At 40.8% G+C, this 14,599-nt stretch overlaps 1 protein-coding gene across 2 annotated transcripts in view; it reads right to left on the bottom strand.

Moving 5' to 3' along the window:
* PDE7A (phosphodiesterase 7A) overlaps window positions 1-6,221 on the bottom strand; it is a 74,817-nt gene extending 68,596 nt beyond the window's left edge. For both annotated transcript variants that reach the window (XM_063393212.1, XM_063393225.1), the window contains exon 1: window positions 6,068-6,221. In XM_063393212.1, coding sequence (XP_063249282.1) covers window positions 6,068-6,205 — 138 coding nt within the window. In that variant the 5' untranslated portion in view covers window positions 6,206-6,221. The remainder of the gene's footprint in view (window positions 1-6,067) is intronic.
* Window positions 6,222-14,599: the final 8,378 nt, after the last annotated feature.

Below are 14,599 nucleotides of genomic sequence, written 5' to 3'. Positions count from 1 at the left end.
AAAATACTGACACGTGTTAACAAAAATTTACACAGTAAAGGACAATCAAGCTACTCTGGTTTCACATTTCTGGGAGAAACAAACAAAAAAAAGGGCAAGCCACCAAACTAATTTGAGCTGTCAAATTACTCATTATTGCCATGCAGGTGCAGTGAATGAAAGCAAATACAATAGGTTTAGCCCAATCCAAAAGGTATTTCATATATATGGCATGACTTGGAAATGCAGTCATGAATCAGAGATCTTCAATGCAAGAAAATTTAGTAGATGTAGAAATGCACAATTTTAGCAGAAAATCAGAAAAGTTGCAGATACCAGGTGATGAGGGAAACACAAGAAAACAAGAAGCCAACGCTCATTGACATGATAGAGAAGTGTTCTAACAGATCAGCAGTCTACTACCAGCAATTTTTTCCACTGCAGGCTTTTCAGAAAATAGAAGAACAGAAGAAATAGACTCACAATGCAGATGTCCCCAGCACTGTTTTCCACATGCCAAAACTGTAGAACAGACATGTCAGAAAAATTACATTATTTTTATGATACGTTATTAATTCGAAACTGAGCTTATTGACTTGGAATTAACTGAGTTTGGATATTGTTGCTTTTCTCAAGCAACCTGGAAAAACAGACTCAGCCAGGAAATATGTTTTTTTCAGGAAAGCTGCTGAAACAGATATCCCACAGAAAATACTCCGAATTCCAACAATCTGTATTTACATGCTATTAGTACATAATCAGTTCATATAGAATATTGAATAGTCATATACTAATGTTGACTTCTTGTAAAATTGTTTTATGGTTAAAATTCAATGTTTCCTAACTTGGGCACATAGCTATAATCTCTCTTTTGAAATCAATTTCTCTTCAAGGTAGCATCTAAAACTTGAGGTTCATACAAAGCACAAAAAACACTATTACACAATCTGGACAAAGAAGAATTGACTTTTGGTGATTTAAGACAATCTAATTAATGGTGACTTCAAACTATTATTCTGTTTAGATCTTACATAGACAATCATAGGCCATGAAATAAGCTGCTATGACCTTCTTGCTGAATGAAGTACCAATGTTGCTTTACACTAGAACATATGAAAAAGTTAATTGGTCATAAAACTCAGGGCATTTTAAAAATGAATTGCCACATAAAATTACTGCAGTGTATGAAAGCCTCAATCAGAACTTGTCTGTGCTGTGTGTAGAGTCAGCGTCAGTCTCTCCCTCTCATATGAATAGATGCAATCTCAGCAACCAGACACAATAAATACAAGATGAAGGGAATGGCAAGCATAGCAGCAACACAGAATTAATTCCAGAGGCTAGGAATCACAACATGAAAATTATTTCATTATTTTAACTCATTAATTATTCATGCAGTAGAGATATGGGAAATGGCAGGAGAAATCTAATGAAAGAGCCAGCAACCGAGAAGCACTGATGAAGAGGATTAGAAAGGTATAGAAGAAAAGTTATGAAAAACAGTGGATGAGAAAAGAAGAAGGTTTAGGGCAAGGTTTTGCATTCAGTAGTAGGGCCAATGTAAGGCATTCCTTCTGCTTCTTCAGTGCTCGTTACTCCTGGTCTAGCATTGCGGTGTGCTGTTTCCTCCTTACTAACAGTCACAGCCATTTATGAAACTGTACTATGAGTCAGCCAAGGCTGAAAAATAACCTGATCAAAAACAAAAACAAACAAACCAACAAAAAAAGTAAAAAGAAAAAAAGAAGTTGACACAACTAAGAGGAAGATGCAGGAGTAGAAATGAGCAGCTGCTAAGGAAAAATAGGTCATGTCAACACTTCTCTCAGCAAAAAGGTGCAACCATGGGATTAAAGACCAATGTCTATGTCGAGACCATATAAATACACCTCTCAGCTGCATCTTTTAACTTACCATGCTACGTGCAGAGCAAAACACGTTTGGATCACATCAGGTGACAGTGACAAGAAGACATACACAGCAAAAGTTGGCCTAAGCACTTTGCTAATGTTGGCAAAGAGGAAGTGTACTCCTTTCATTGAAGAATCAACCAATGCAGGATATTTCCAATTGCTCTTAGTCATTTTTCCCCCACTTCATCCCCCAAGTCAAATCTAGGACTCCACATGTGTGATCTACAATCTATTGGTAAGGTATAAGAGTCACCAAGTCCGACACTACATTGCTTAAATGCATGAAATGGAGATGCAATGAAGAAGGATCATGAACCAGGCTATCAAATACCAGGCAGCAGGACATGGCACTGCCTGGCACACAGTAATACTTGGTACTTCAGGTGGAGACCGTGCCTACATTTCTGAGATGCAAATGCAGTCTTTTATTATTTGCTCCATTCCCACTTCATGCAATTTCATCATTAAGAGACAGCTTACTTTATCACACCAATTTCAATTGTTTAAAGACAGAAAGGCTAAAACTAGATCTTTACTTCTATTCAGACACTGCTGATAGATACCCTTGATGCCATTTTTGGAGGAACTGAAGAGACTGCAGAACCAGTTACAAAGTAGAGAGACGGAAACGAGTCAAAAATAGCAAGTTAGGCCAAAGTTTTCTTACTCATTTGTGATATGTTTATGTCAATTCAACATGGGGTGAGGGGGAGTGCAATGCAGGACAATCTAGAAGTCACTCACAGCTACGTTTGCGAAGCGGTTTTCATATAAACCCTTATTCATAAAAACGCAGACTAAGAATTTTTACACTAAGTACAGTTCTAGAAACTTTTTTACTGCTATTAACAACCCAAGTTAAAAACCAGATGAGGCAATAAATCAAAAATTGTTCTCTGGAAGCTCAGCTTTAATTTGAAAAACATAATTTTGTAATATATGGAATGAAAACCCTGAATATATGATCCAAGGCACTAGTTAACATCCACCTTATCCCACAGTGAACCTCAATTCAAATCCCATCAGTGTGAAATGTCCTGGTAATTTCAACACTTACACATTCAAATACCCTTAAAAATAGCTTTTAACACTAGTACTTAAAATTATTTCATATTTAAATTGATTATTAACTGAATCATCTGTTTCAGTTAATAACAGCAGCTTTTCATCTGATATAACATTTATAACAATAAATATCACAAATAACCTCTAGATGTTAACTTATTATTTTTGTTGTAAAAACTTCAAAATTAACAAAAATTAAGACTATAGGGAAATAATTCATACATAAAAGAAAACTACAAGGAAAAAGGAATAAGCCTTTCTCTGCATTTACTGAATATAGTAAAAGGTGCAAGTCACCACATGGAAGACTTCATTTCAGTATAAAGAAAGAATTCTTTTAATACAAGAACAGTTAAACACTATTAAGATAGTTGACTAGTGAGATTACAAAATTTCTGTTATTTAAAGCTTTTATGGCTTTCAAAAGCCTAGTGGTACTATCTTTAAATCAATTCTGACAAACTTCAATAAGCCTGTTTTATTCAAAGTGATGGCAGGAAGCGACCAAGTTTCCTGCTTGTGTTAGTTTTCTGATGTTTTAGTGAACTGAATGAGCAAACACCTGACAAGCATCAGAGATGGCACAGAGGAAGCAGTAATAACACGTGCCCAATGTCAGGGCTTTTAACCTTCAGCAGTAATGAGTTATGTCAACTCACTTCATCTCATAAGGCTGTATCTTAAAAAATAGGTTAAGCAAAGATTAAACAAACATCTGCCAATAATGCTGTAAGTACAGTTTACCCTTCCTGGGGCTGAGAGCAGTATACCAGAACCTCTGAGGTCATTGCCAGCACCACTTTATTTAAGCTTTAAAAAAGCAACATACAGCCCATTTTGCACCCATGTAGAGAAACTTCAACAAAACTGAAATTCTACTTAATAAATTAAGAGATAAATATTTGCCTGCTTAGGACTGTCCAATTAAATGGCATGTCTAATGTAGTGTGCATTTATCTCGTGCATGTTTTCTACATAAAATACCTTCTTGCTGGAAGGATAAGCCTAAAACATCTTATGACTCAATTATGTCACTTTTAATTTCTTAGTGGGAATGTAATTTTCAAGACCTCATATTTTTCAAGAAAATCTGCTAAATGCTTATTAGTTGTAAAATGCTGGCTGTACATACCAGTTCCTTGGGTACACATGTCCAGTGTTACTCCTATTGCCCAAAGCCAGCTGGAGCAGAAGACTGAATAGGACAAACTGCTAAGGGTCCAGCTCTCTTTGGACAAGAATGAAACTGGAATGTCTTACGACAGACTTGGAAGGTGAAGTTAAGTTCAGGAGTTATACAGAATCACTAATCTCACTGGTAATGCTTTTCAGTCCATCATTTATACCAAGCTGTGATTGCAGGTCTGGTAGACCTATTCACATCCTATTGTTTGCAGGAGACTTTCAGGAAAAGGGGAAAAAAGGTAAAGCTGTACTCTTATCAGATGTCTGGTAATAGCAAAGGCTTCCTCACTTAAATATCCTAATTCTTTTTTATTAATGCATAAACTTAGCTACTTGCTGGTTTATGCAGACAAAATACTACTTGGTCAAGCACACATACTTTCCCTTTTTACAAGTTATTCAAGCACCTCTTCTTGGAACTCAAGAGTATACCTGCAGCATATTGGTCAGAAAATAAGGAATCCATTGAGAAGCTTGAAAATTAGAGACAAAAACACTTTAAATGCCAGTACCAGATCTAATTTGGTAAACTTGTATACATTTCATGCATCGCCTGTTCTGGAGACCATACAGAAAGGAATACAATGTATCAGCTTGACCATTTTGCCTATTCGTTTTCGGAAAACCATGAATGCTTCAAACAAGGGAGACTCTTATCTGCACAGAACAAAGTGTGCTGTATTAGGTTGGACTTTCAAGACGACTTATACATATGGAAAAGTCACTATCACCAAGTACAGCTCAGAACAAGCAGTACAAATGGAAAACAGCCTAACCTGGTTGCTACATGGAAAATTAATTTGCCATAAAACCAAAGTTTTTGTCAATTATTACATTTATACTCAGAAACTGAAGCATTGTCAACATATGTTCATCTTCATTTGCTTGCTAATAATTATTTCCCCACGCATTCAAGTTCCTGGTCATTGCCACAGTATTTTGTCGATTTTTTCCTGTCCCAACATGCATGTGCCTAATGCTCACACACACACAGAGCTCCACTGCTACCAAAGAGGGGACAAAGCCAAAAGTGACTGGCAGTTCTGTACTTTCTACAAAGATGTATATGTAGCACAGCAAGTCATGGAAAAAAAAAGTAAAGCAACTTAATAAGATAACACCAAAAATGTACAGATCGAAAAAATACCATTACACATGCAAAGACAATATCTTCTGTAAGGACAACATACTTCACAGCACTTAAATAGACCTTTCAATCTCGACACAGGGAAACCCTCGAGGCCAAAACGCTGACTCCCCACCAAACATATGCTTTCCACCATAATTCTAGATTTTCTCCAGAGACTTCCACCAGATATAATTTTATCACTGGGTGCTGGGAAACCATACTAACACACAACCAGAAATTTAGGGCAGTGTTCACAAGAAAAACCTATCTTTTGTCCTAATAGTTATAATGACCTTTTTCACAGTATTTCCAACATGATCAGATGAAACAATACAGTACAATTCACATTGTGACTGATGTAATATGGGTTGGGAACAATACCGTGGAAACGAAAAAGCCAAGGATCTTTGTCTCCTTCTAGACAAATTGCCAAGCCTCAATAGTTGGAGGGAGAAAAAGCAGAGCATCCCAAATAAAACACTGCAGTGCATGTTCACCATTTCAGTAAAGTCGCTGCAGCTTTTGGCAACCCCATAGGAAATTTGAACCCTTCAAAGAAAGCCCAAGCTAATAAAAGAACTAAAAAACAGCTCTATCTTAAAAATTACAGGAGAAACAACCCACTAGCTGTGGAAATAAACCCCACGGACTTCACCGCTCTCATCGCAAGCGATGCTGAACAGATAACCTCGGCAATAAGTAGTCATAAAAATATTAAATGCTGCATTTTCTCGCCGCCGCCGCCGGTATTCGGGGGCAGGCGGACAAGGGCGGCTGGCCCAGCGGCAGTGCCTACCTGCGAGAGCTGCCGGGGGTTGGGGCAGCCGAAGAGCGCGGAGCTGGAGCTGAAGCTGATGGCCCCTCTGCGGCTGAGGACGTGCTGCGGCACCGGCCTGTCCAGCGGCAACACGGGCAGCTGGTAACATACTTCCATTGACGAAGCCTCCGTGCGCCGGCCCGCCGCGGGGCAGCGGCCTCGCCCGCCGCACCTGCCCGCGCAGGGCTCGCCGCAGCGGGGAAGGACCGGCGGCGAAGCCCCGCGGGGGCCCGGCGCCTCCTCGCCGCCCCCGCGCCCCCCGGGGGGCCGGGCCGGGCCGCGCCGGGCCCCGCGCCTTTGTGCTCCGCCGCCGCCAAAGCCCGGCGGGAGCCGCCGGCGGGAGCGAGGGGGAGGCGGCGGAGCGGGACGGCTCTGTCAGCGCCCGGGGCGGCGAGTCCCGGCCCGCAGCCCGCGGCCGCCGCCGCTCCCTCCCTCAGGCGCGCTACCGCCGGCGGGAGCCGCTGTCAGCCCCGCTGCCCGGCGCCGCGCATGGAGGGCCGGGGGCCGCGCTCGGGGAGACACGCGCCGCGCTCGCCCCTATTGTCCGGCACAGCCGGGAGCGGGAGGAGGAGGCGCCGCTCTGCCGAGGGGAAGGGGCCGGGCCGTCAGAGAGGGGACCCGGAGAGGAGGGGGAGGAGGAGGAGAACGAAGAGAAGGAGGAGAAGGAGGAGGAGGAGGAGGAGGGATGGCGCCTCCGCCCCGCCTGCGCGCGGCGGCCCGGCTGGAGGAGCAGGCACGAGCCCGGCGGACCGTGCGTGGGTCGCGCGGCTGGCGACACGCGCAGAGCGGCGTCATAACGTCACCGCTGCCCACACTCTCCCCGTCCGCGCGCACCAGGCAGGGGCGGCTCGGCGGGCCCCGCGCGCAGCGCGCATGCGCCCTGCCCCCTCCCCCTCGCGCCTTCTCAGGGGCGGGGGGCGGCACCGCCTTCCTTCCCTGCCCCCGCTGCTGTAGAGTCACAGAACCACGGAACAGATTAGGCAGAGAAAGGCCTGAGGGGTCAGCGAGTGTAGCCTGTGACCGAACACCACCATGTCAACTAGACCATGGCACCAAGTGCCACGTCCAGTCTTTCCTTAAACACTTCCAAGGACGATGATTTCACCGCCTCCCTGGTCAGCTCATTCCAGAATCTAGTCACCCTTTCTGTGAAAAAATTCTTTCTAAAGTCCAACCTGTACCTCCTATGACACAGCCTAAGAGTATGTCCTCTCATCCTGTCGCTGGTTGTCTGGGAGAAGAGACCGACCCCCAAGCTGGCTACAACCTCTTTTGAGGGAGCTGTGGAGAGCTACAATGTCACCCCTGAGTTTCCTTCTCTCCGAGGGGTCTAAACACCCCCAGCTTCATCAGCTGCTCCTAGGATTTGTGCTCCAGACTCTACAGCCACTCCATTGCCCCTCTCTGGACTTGCTCCAGTACCCCGATATCCTTCCTGAATTGAGGGGCCCAAAACTGGACACAGTACCCAAGGTGCAGCACTGCCCGGGTGAGACCCAAGGGGTTCTGGAACCCCAGGGCCAGAAAGGTGGTAAGTGGGGGTTTGATTCAGTACCCCCGTGTCATAACATGTCATCCCCAAGGGAATGGCATGAGGCTGTGTCAGGAGAGGTTTAGGTCAGATACTGGGAAAAGGCTCTTCACGCAAAGGGTGGTTGGGCACTAGAACAGGCCCCCCAGTGAAGTAGTCACAGCAGCAGCCAGACAGTTCAAGAAGTGTTTCAGCAATGCTCTCAGCCACATGGTGACTCTTGGGGATAGTCCCGCTGTGCAGGGACAGGAGCTGGACTGTGATGATCCCTTCCAACTCAGGATATTCTGTGTCCATCAGCCTCAGTTCCCCATCCCCACAGGCTGTACCCTGACGCTGGGGGAGCAGCACTGAGGGGGCTGTGGTGTCACCAGGGCCAGATCTGGCTGCTCCTGCAGGAGGCTGGGCACCAGTCACTACAGCCTGGCCTTGAACACCCAACTTGGGCAGCTGCTTGAAAATCAAACATGGAAAGATAGTTTTGTTCCAAAATGCATCATCCATCAAAGGCAATGCACTGTGGAGTTTGTATTTGCGTTTGAACCCTTGTGGTTCATTTTTAGAGTGGGGAGAGGGGATTTTTTGTAAGACAAAGAGGTAAAACCATGTAATTTTTGTTAACATAAAAAATCCTGCAAAGCACACAATTCCAGGAATTGCACTTTAAGAAAGAAAATAAATAATTCATGATGTGATCTACTAGTCTATAGCTATGTACATCACATTAGCTGGGACACTTAGAAAAAAACTTCGGGGTTTTGTTGTTGTGGGGTTTTTTTGGTTTTTTTTTTTGTGGGGTTTGTTTGTTTGTTTGTTTTTGGTGGGGTTTTTTAGGGGGGGTTGGGGGGGGGGTTGTGGGGGTTTTTTGGTGTTTTTTTTTTTGCCTAAGCCTCCCTTTGTCTCTCTGCAACTGCTTTTCCCTCCCCCCATCCTTTCATCTCTTTTGTTTCTCCATCATAAAAAAAAATCCTAAATATACCATGATAGGTAAGGGAACGTTTCTGTTCTTTGAATAATATATGAAGAGCCTGTACCCACTTAAAAATCAGATTTTGCAAAATGATTCATATGATTTAATTTTCATAATACATTGTTCTCAGTGCTTGCTTACTGGCAGAAAGGTTTAGATTTCACATGATAGTGGTTATTTATAGGTAATGACACAGCTTTGGAGGAACCCATTTGGAAAGGATAGGTGGTTTGTATGGAAGATTTTCATCTGTATGAACTAGTTCTAGAAGCAAGTAGTTTTATAGATGTGGACTAGTGGCCATTTCACCTTGAGCTGTGAATTTAACAAATGCTCCTTGTTCTTTTGCAGAACCGTAATCCCACCTCATCTCCTGGATAGCCAAAAGAACCTATGGACACATGAGGAGTACACTGGATCCTCCTCATGTGTCTTAAGAGTTTTTTCAGTTGTTTCCCCCCTTTTTTAAAAAATAAAAGTCTCACAAGCATTCTCAGTATGATTTTATAATGCATGCATGCAAGAATTCAAGATACAATAAGTACATGATCAAAGTAAAATAACTTTCTCAGCTTTTTTTTTCCCCAGTAATTAAGACATGTCAGGTTTTCTTCTGCATTCTTTGACAGTTTACTTGTATTTAGCCTTTAGCTTACATTAAATCAGCAGTGCATTTGAGTTACTGATAGAACTCCACCAGCTTCACTGGTGTCAGGATTTCCCTCTCCCAATAATTTTTCAAAATTACTTTTTGTTCTTTTCTACTAATAATGAATTTGTTTTCTGTACTCAGGTAGGATGGATTTTTATTCTAGTCAATCTGAAATTCAATTCATCAAAAATATGTCATTTTTTTCTAGTGGAAAAAAGTATATTCTTACTTTCACAATATAAGTAGTGTATATTTCAATCCTATATGGTCAAACTGTAAGTGAAGATTATTGATAGTGTGTTTTATGGTTCCTATCAGCTCTGCATACTTTCCATTTGATTATTTGAATTTAGTTCTTTAAGGACACTTTAATTTTCAGTCTGAGACAGTATAGTCTTAAATAACATAACCAGTGTTGTCCCTCAGATTGTCTTTGATCTCTAATTAATGTTACATAAACACCTTTAAGTAAACTGAAATACATTATTATGACATAAGGATAGGTTTTCCAGGCTGACTGTTTCCATAAATGTGATGTTCTCGGGACACAAATTGTTATTTTTTTAATAAATACAGAAGTTATTACTATTAGCCCAATGTTGATGTGTTGAGTGAATTTTCAAGGAAGACTCTTAGAGAATCATAGAATGCTTTGGGTTGGAAGGGACCCTAAATATCATCTAGTTCTATCCCTCAATCTTACCTCAGGATGACAGACAAGGCCTTAAAATTAGGGGTTAAGTCACATATTTTCAGCCTAAATACATTTGTTGCGAAAAGAATGCATATTCTGTGACTTAGATCCTGCCAATTCTGTCTGTTGTCTTCACTTGCCACAGGCTAAGAGCTGGTAGAAGAGGAAAGGGGGTTTTATTGATTTTTGTCATAGAGGCATAACAACACCAAAGTGTTTATTCAGAGCATGTTGTTTGAATTCAATTTCAACCATGAAATTCTTTGAGTACCACAGTGGTTCAGGTCTTAAATGCATCATAGGATATCATGAGGTGCCATAGTTCAGCCATGTAAGCCCTGTGCCTTGTGAATTCTTTGTCATGGCAGATAGAACTATTCATTAGAATATTCAAATTCAGGGAGCATTAATAACATTTTAGTGTTTCTTTTCATATTTGCAGTTAATATCTTTTACACATCATTATTTTTTGCAGGGTGCCATCTAGCAAGGAAGAATCATTACTGATGGCTGCATTTGTCGCAAAGAACAGCATTTGTGAAACTGGAGAGGTGGAAGATCACAAAATCATAATTACTTTAGTTTCCTAGTTACTGTAAAAAGAAGATAAAATCACACAGGTACTCCAGCAAGACAATCTGCAGGGTTAACTGCACAGCACAGAGTGCCTCTCTGGGGCACACCCAGCTAACACTAGCAGAACTGAACAGTCTGAACAGAAGAGGATGCTTTTCCCATGTTCTCTGTACAAAATGGAAAATAAGGACCCTCAAAGGCATAGTGTGCTTGTACTTTGAAAACATCGTGAGAACAGAGGAAATATTTATTTGTACAGGTACATGATCAAAACAAGCAAAAGATGCTTTAGCTTTTCTTCTTACCTGAAAAAGTTATGTGGTCTAAAAATCTGTAAGTAGACAAGTAAAAAGTCTCTTCATTTGTTACATCTCCAATAACTCAATTTTTAGACATTGTTTTTGGCATTTCTTTGGCACATGACCAGATAGTCCTTTTTTTCTACTCAGAGATATTGTTTGAGTGAATACTGTGTATTTCCATAGGAATTTCAGAAATCTGGCGGCTCAGTTGAAACATACTTCTCTCCCTATTTGATGTGTCCCTTCCCTCTGCCTTGCCCTGGGTCTGCATTGGGCTTGTTTGAATTGTTGGGCAATACAACATTCTTGTCTCCTCTTTGGTTTGACATCCCCTGCACCCTGGATATTTTCTGCAGAGCTTTGAATCATCCCCTCAGTGTGTTCATCCTTCCTGAGTGTGGTGACTTGCACTTGCCTTCACCTGAGTGTATTTGATTTTCTCAACCCATTTTTTTGGTTGCTCAAGATTGAAGAGTAATCCTGTCCTTCAATATACTTCCAGAATTTCCTGGCTCTCTGTCATCTACAATTTTAATAAGCATGCTCTCAAAACAGCTCAGCAGTAAAAATTCCATGAATGAGTTAGTCTAAGACCTGGAAGAGATCTGCAGAATGGTATTTAGTATATATCCTGTCAGCTCTTGCTAACTCCTCTGGGAATGTTTTACAGTCATTTTTTGCACCCATATTGCAGTAGCTTTATCTTTTCTATGGCTCAGGCTCATCATTCCTGACTTTAGAGGCTTAACCTGGAGAGCAGTTGCCTAAGGCTAATTTCATAGTCAATAATTAAGGGAAAGACAGCAGGCCCTTCAAGTTGTTCTTTGAAGTTGCCTTTCTCTTCACTGAAAGGAAGGAACATGGCGTAACCTTTCTCCTAATTTAAGTGTGCTTCAGTTGGTGTCTGTGAAGTCAATCAGATGAAGTGGGATATGTGATGGTGTTTATGGCAGTGTCAGGGTGGCCGTGGAGAAGGATGGTGTCGGTGAAGACAAGCTAAGTCACGTGTGCAGTGTTCCCATTAGCTACAGGTTTTGTCACTGCTGGAGGGGCAGATAAAGTCGGTTTGACTTGTCTGGGCAGACTGCTTGTTTGCTTTTGCTTCAGTTTCTGGTATTTTAAATATTATATTGAAACCTCTTCAGAATATTTTCAATATTTGTAGTAACTTCAGTTTCACTAAACTGACAGTGGCTAATAGATATGTACCAATTCTACACCAAAACCAGCAAGCTGGAGCAGAAAGTTAAAGAATGATCCCAGAGCATTTCAAGTTTTAATTTGCTTCCAGCCCTAAGAATCATCCTCTCATATGCTTAATTTAAGACTGGAGTTTTACTGACAAGTTAAAGCCTCCAGGAACAGGACTGACTGTTGAAACAGGCTAACAAATCAAGTTCTAAACACAGCTACTGTCACAAGCTTAATATGGGTTCAAAGCCAGCTTTTTCTAACTCCACTGGAGATATTATTTGGAATAATTCTTCCTAAATGCACTTCTAAAAAGCTTTAGGTAGAGTGCACCCAGCTTAACTGGTCTCAGCCACTGGAGTTCTGGTTTTTCAATGGTTACAGTTACCTGTGAAAAAGTCCTCACACTACAGGTTAAATGAGTAAAGGTGTTGGTGTCAGCATAAGCCTGTGGAGAAAGCATCTCTTTGTGTCATTTTTACATGAATAATAACAGCTGATGTGCAGAATATTTTTAATATCGGAGTGGGAGGATATGAGAACCCCAGGTGCAGTTTCTGAGGTGCAGCTTACAAGTTTAATGGTGTTATTAGAATCTGAAAATTCACAGCTTTTCATATTGGTAATGGAGGTGGGTTTGGACCCCTATGAACAGATGTAACAAATTCATTGCACATTCACCAGCTGAATCATTTCTTAGCATGTCACTCAGTGTACAGTACAGTGTACAGTAACCTCCATGATAAACTGTAGAGTATCAATCTCACATTCTGTCTTTAGAAAATCTAGTGATTTATTTTGGTTTGATTCGGTAGCATTTTTTTATGTTTTATATGCTGTCCCAGTACCTCATTAAAATTGCACATCCTTTCTACATTTCTTTACATGAAGGTATAATTTTTAGCACAGTCTTTGCAAGGATTTTCTAAAGCAATTTTGACTCCTATTTTTAAAAAATTTCTCCAAAATTAGGGATTAGAGTTAGGTTTGGATTTGGAAGTCATGTTTAAGTTCAAAAGATTCCTGATGTTACAGCTGATCCTATACTGGCCTATTGATATATACTAAATGTTAAAACTGAGACTATCAGATACTGACAGAAGTGAAATAATGAGCTAAAGTTGCTGCTTACCAGCTAGGCTGAAGCAACAGTGTTTCACTGATCTCACTGTGTTGTGTTGTTAAAAATCAAAGGAAACCACTTTGCTGTCTATAGGTCAAAAATAAGACCTTTCTTGGAGTCCTGCCTTCTTCTAGGGCAGAAGGGGCTTTCCACTGAATTAATTCTGCAGAAGGTTCTGTACTGAAATGAGCCCACAGGAGAAGCAGCCAATGCAATTCCTGTTTAAAAAAGAAATAATTCAAGCATGAGCTTTAACTAGTCCTGGTTTTTATAGGACCAGTGCTGGCAATAACACTAGAATTTCTCCAGACAAAGAATATTTTAATTTACGTCTGGTTGTATTAAAGATGAGCACACTGCCTTCTTGCTGAAGCTTAATTAGTATGAAAATGTAGACTAGTTGCTTTTTTATATATGCTAAAACTAATGAAAAATTGCTAGCAACAAAAGGACACTTTAGCAACAGTTTCCCTTTGGTGAATGAAGCAAATCAGAAATGGGAATTGGAGTAACTTGCAGCATTTGCACTTCTGGTAATTTGGATGACTACATGCAGGAACCTACAGTTTTTCTCTTACATCTGCATTCCTCTTGCATTTTGGCTTTTTTAGTATTCAATTTCATTTTTATTGAAGGGCTATTGTGTGCAATTATTCCCTCATAAAAGAGTTAAGTTGAAATAAATATTAACTACTATTAGGATTAACAATCTCATTCAGAGGATCACATTATTAGTAAAACTGCATACTAATTAGTATTCAAATAAAATTACTTCATTATATTCCAAGCAGTTATTTATCTGCCTTTTCAAAAAATGCTTAAGCATACTACCTCTGTTTCTCCATTAAATTTGGGCTGGCTTCCGGAATTAATCAGGATTTTCATCTTTTTTCTTCCTTTTCAGGTCGTTGGTGGAACTGCTTTTCTAACAAAACCTACAGCAGTAGAAGGTAATCCCATTCAGGAATAGAAGTGTGAGGATTAAATATTTGAAGCTACTCTTGTTTTTGCACCATGTGCCATCCTGACATTTCTTTGTCAAGGAAAGAATGTGTCAGGGTTAGCATTAGCATGACTTCTCCTGCAAGTCTGGAAAAACATCTGTCATTCTGCCAGTCTTCCCATTAACTACCTGAGCAAATGCAGCGAGAAGATTTCATTACTTTCAAGAGACTAGCTCTGCTTTTATTTAGGTTTATTCTTTGCTATTCTTTTGTTTTTAACAATTGTGAAAATGTAACTAGCATCCCGTCACATTTACAACTCACTAAATTTTATGTGTTTAATGCGGTTAAAACTGGAAGGAATAGTGCCAATATGTCAACAAAAATGCAACAAAATGATGGGAGGGTTAGTTTACAGAAATTCCTGAACTCCTTTGTCTTGACCAAATGAAAGAAAATTGTTCTTGTAAGACAAGGGCATACTAAAAGGATTAGCTCTGATAAACTTTTATGTTCAGATAAAAGACA

The sequence above is a fragment of the Prinia subflava genome, chromosome 1 (genome assembly GCF_021018805.1).
Source record: "Prinia subflava isolate CZ2003 ecotype Zambia chromosome 1, Cam_Psub_1.2, whole genome shotgun sequence".
Lineage (NCBI taxonomy): Eukaryota > Metazoa > Chordata > Aves > Passeriformes > Cisticolidae > Prinia > Prinia subflava.
Note: the sequence above shows the minus strand (reverse complement) of the source record. Positions and strands in the feature narration are given on the sequence as shown.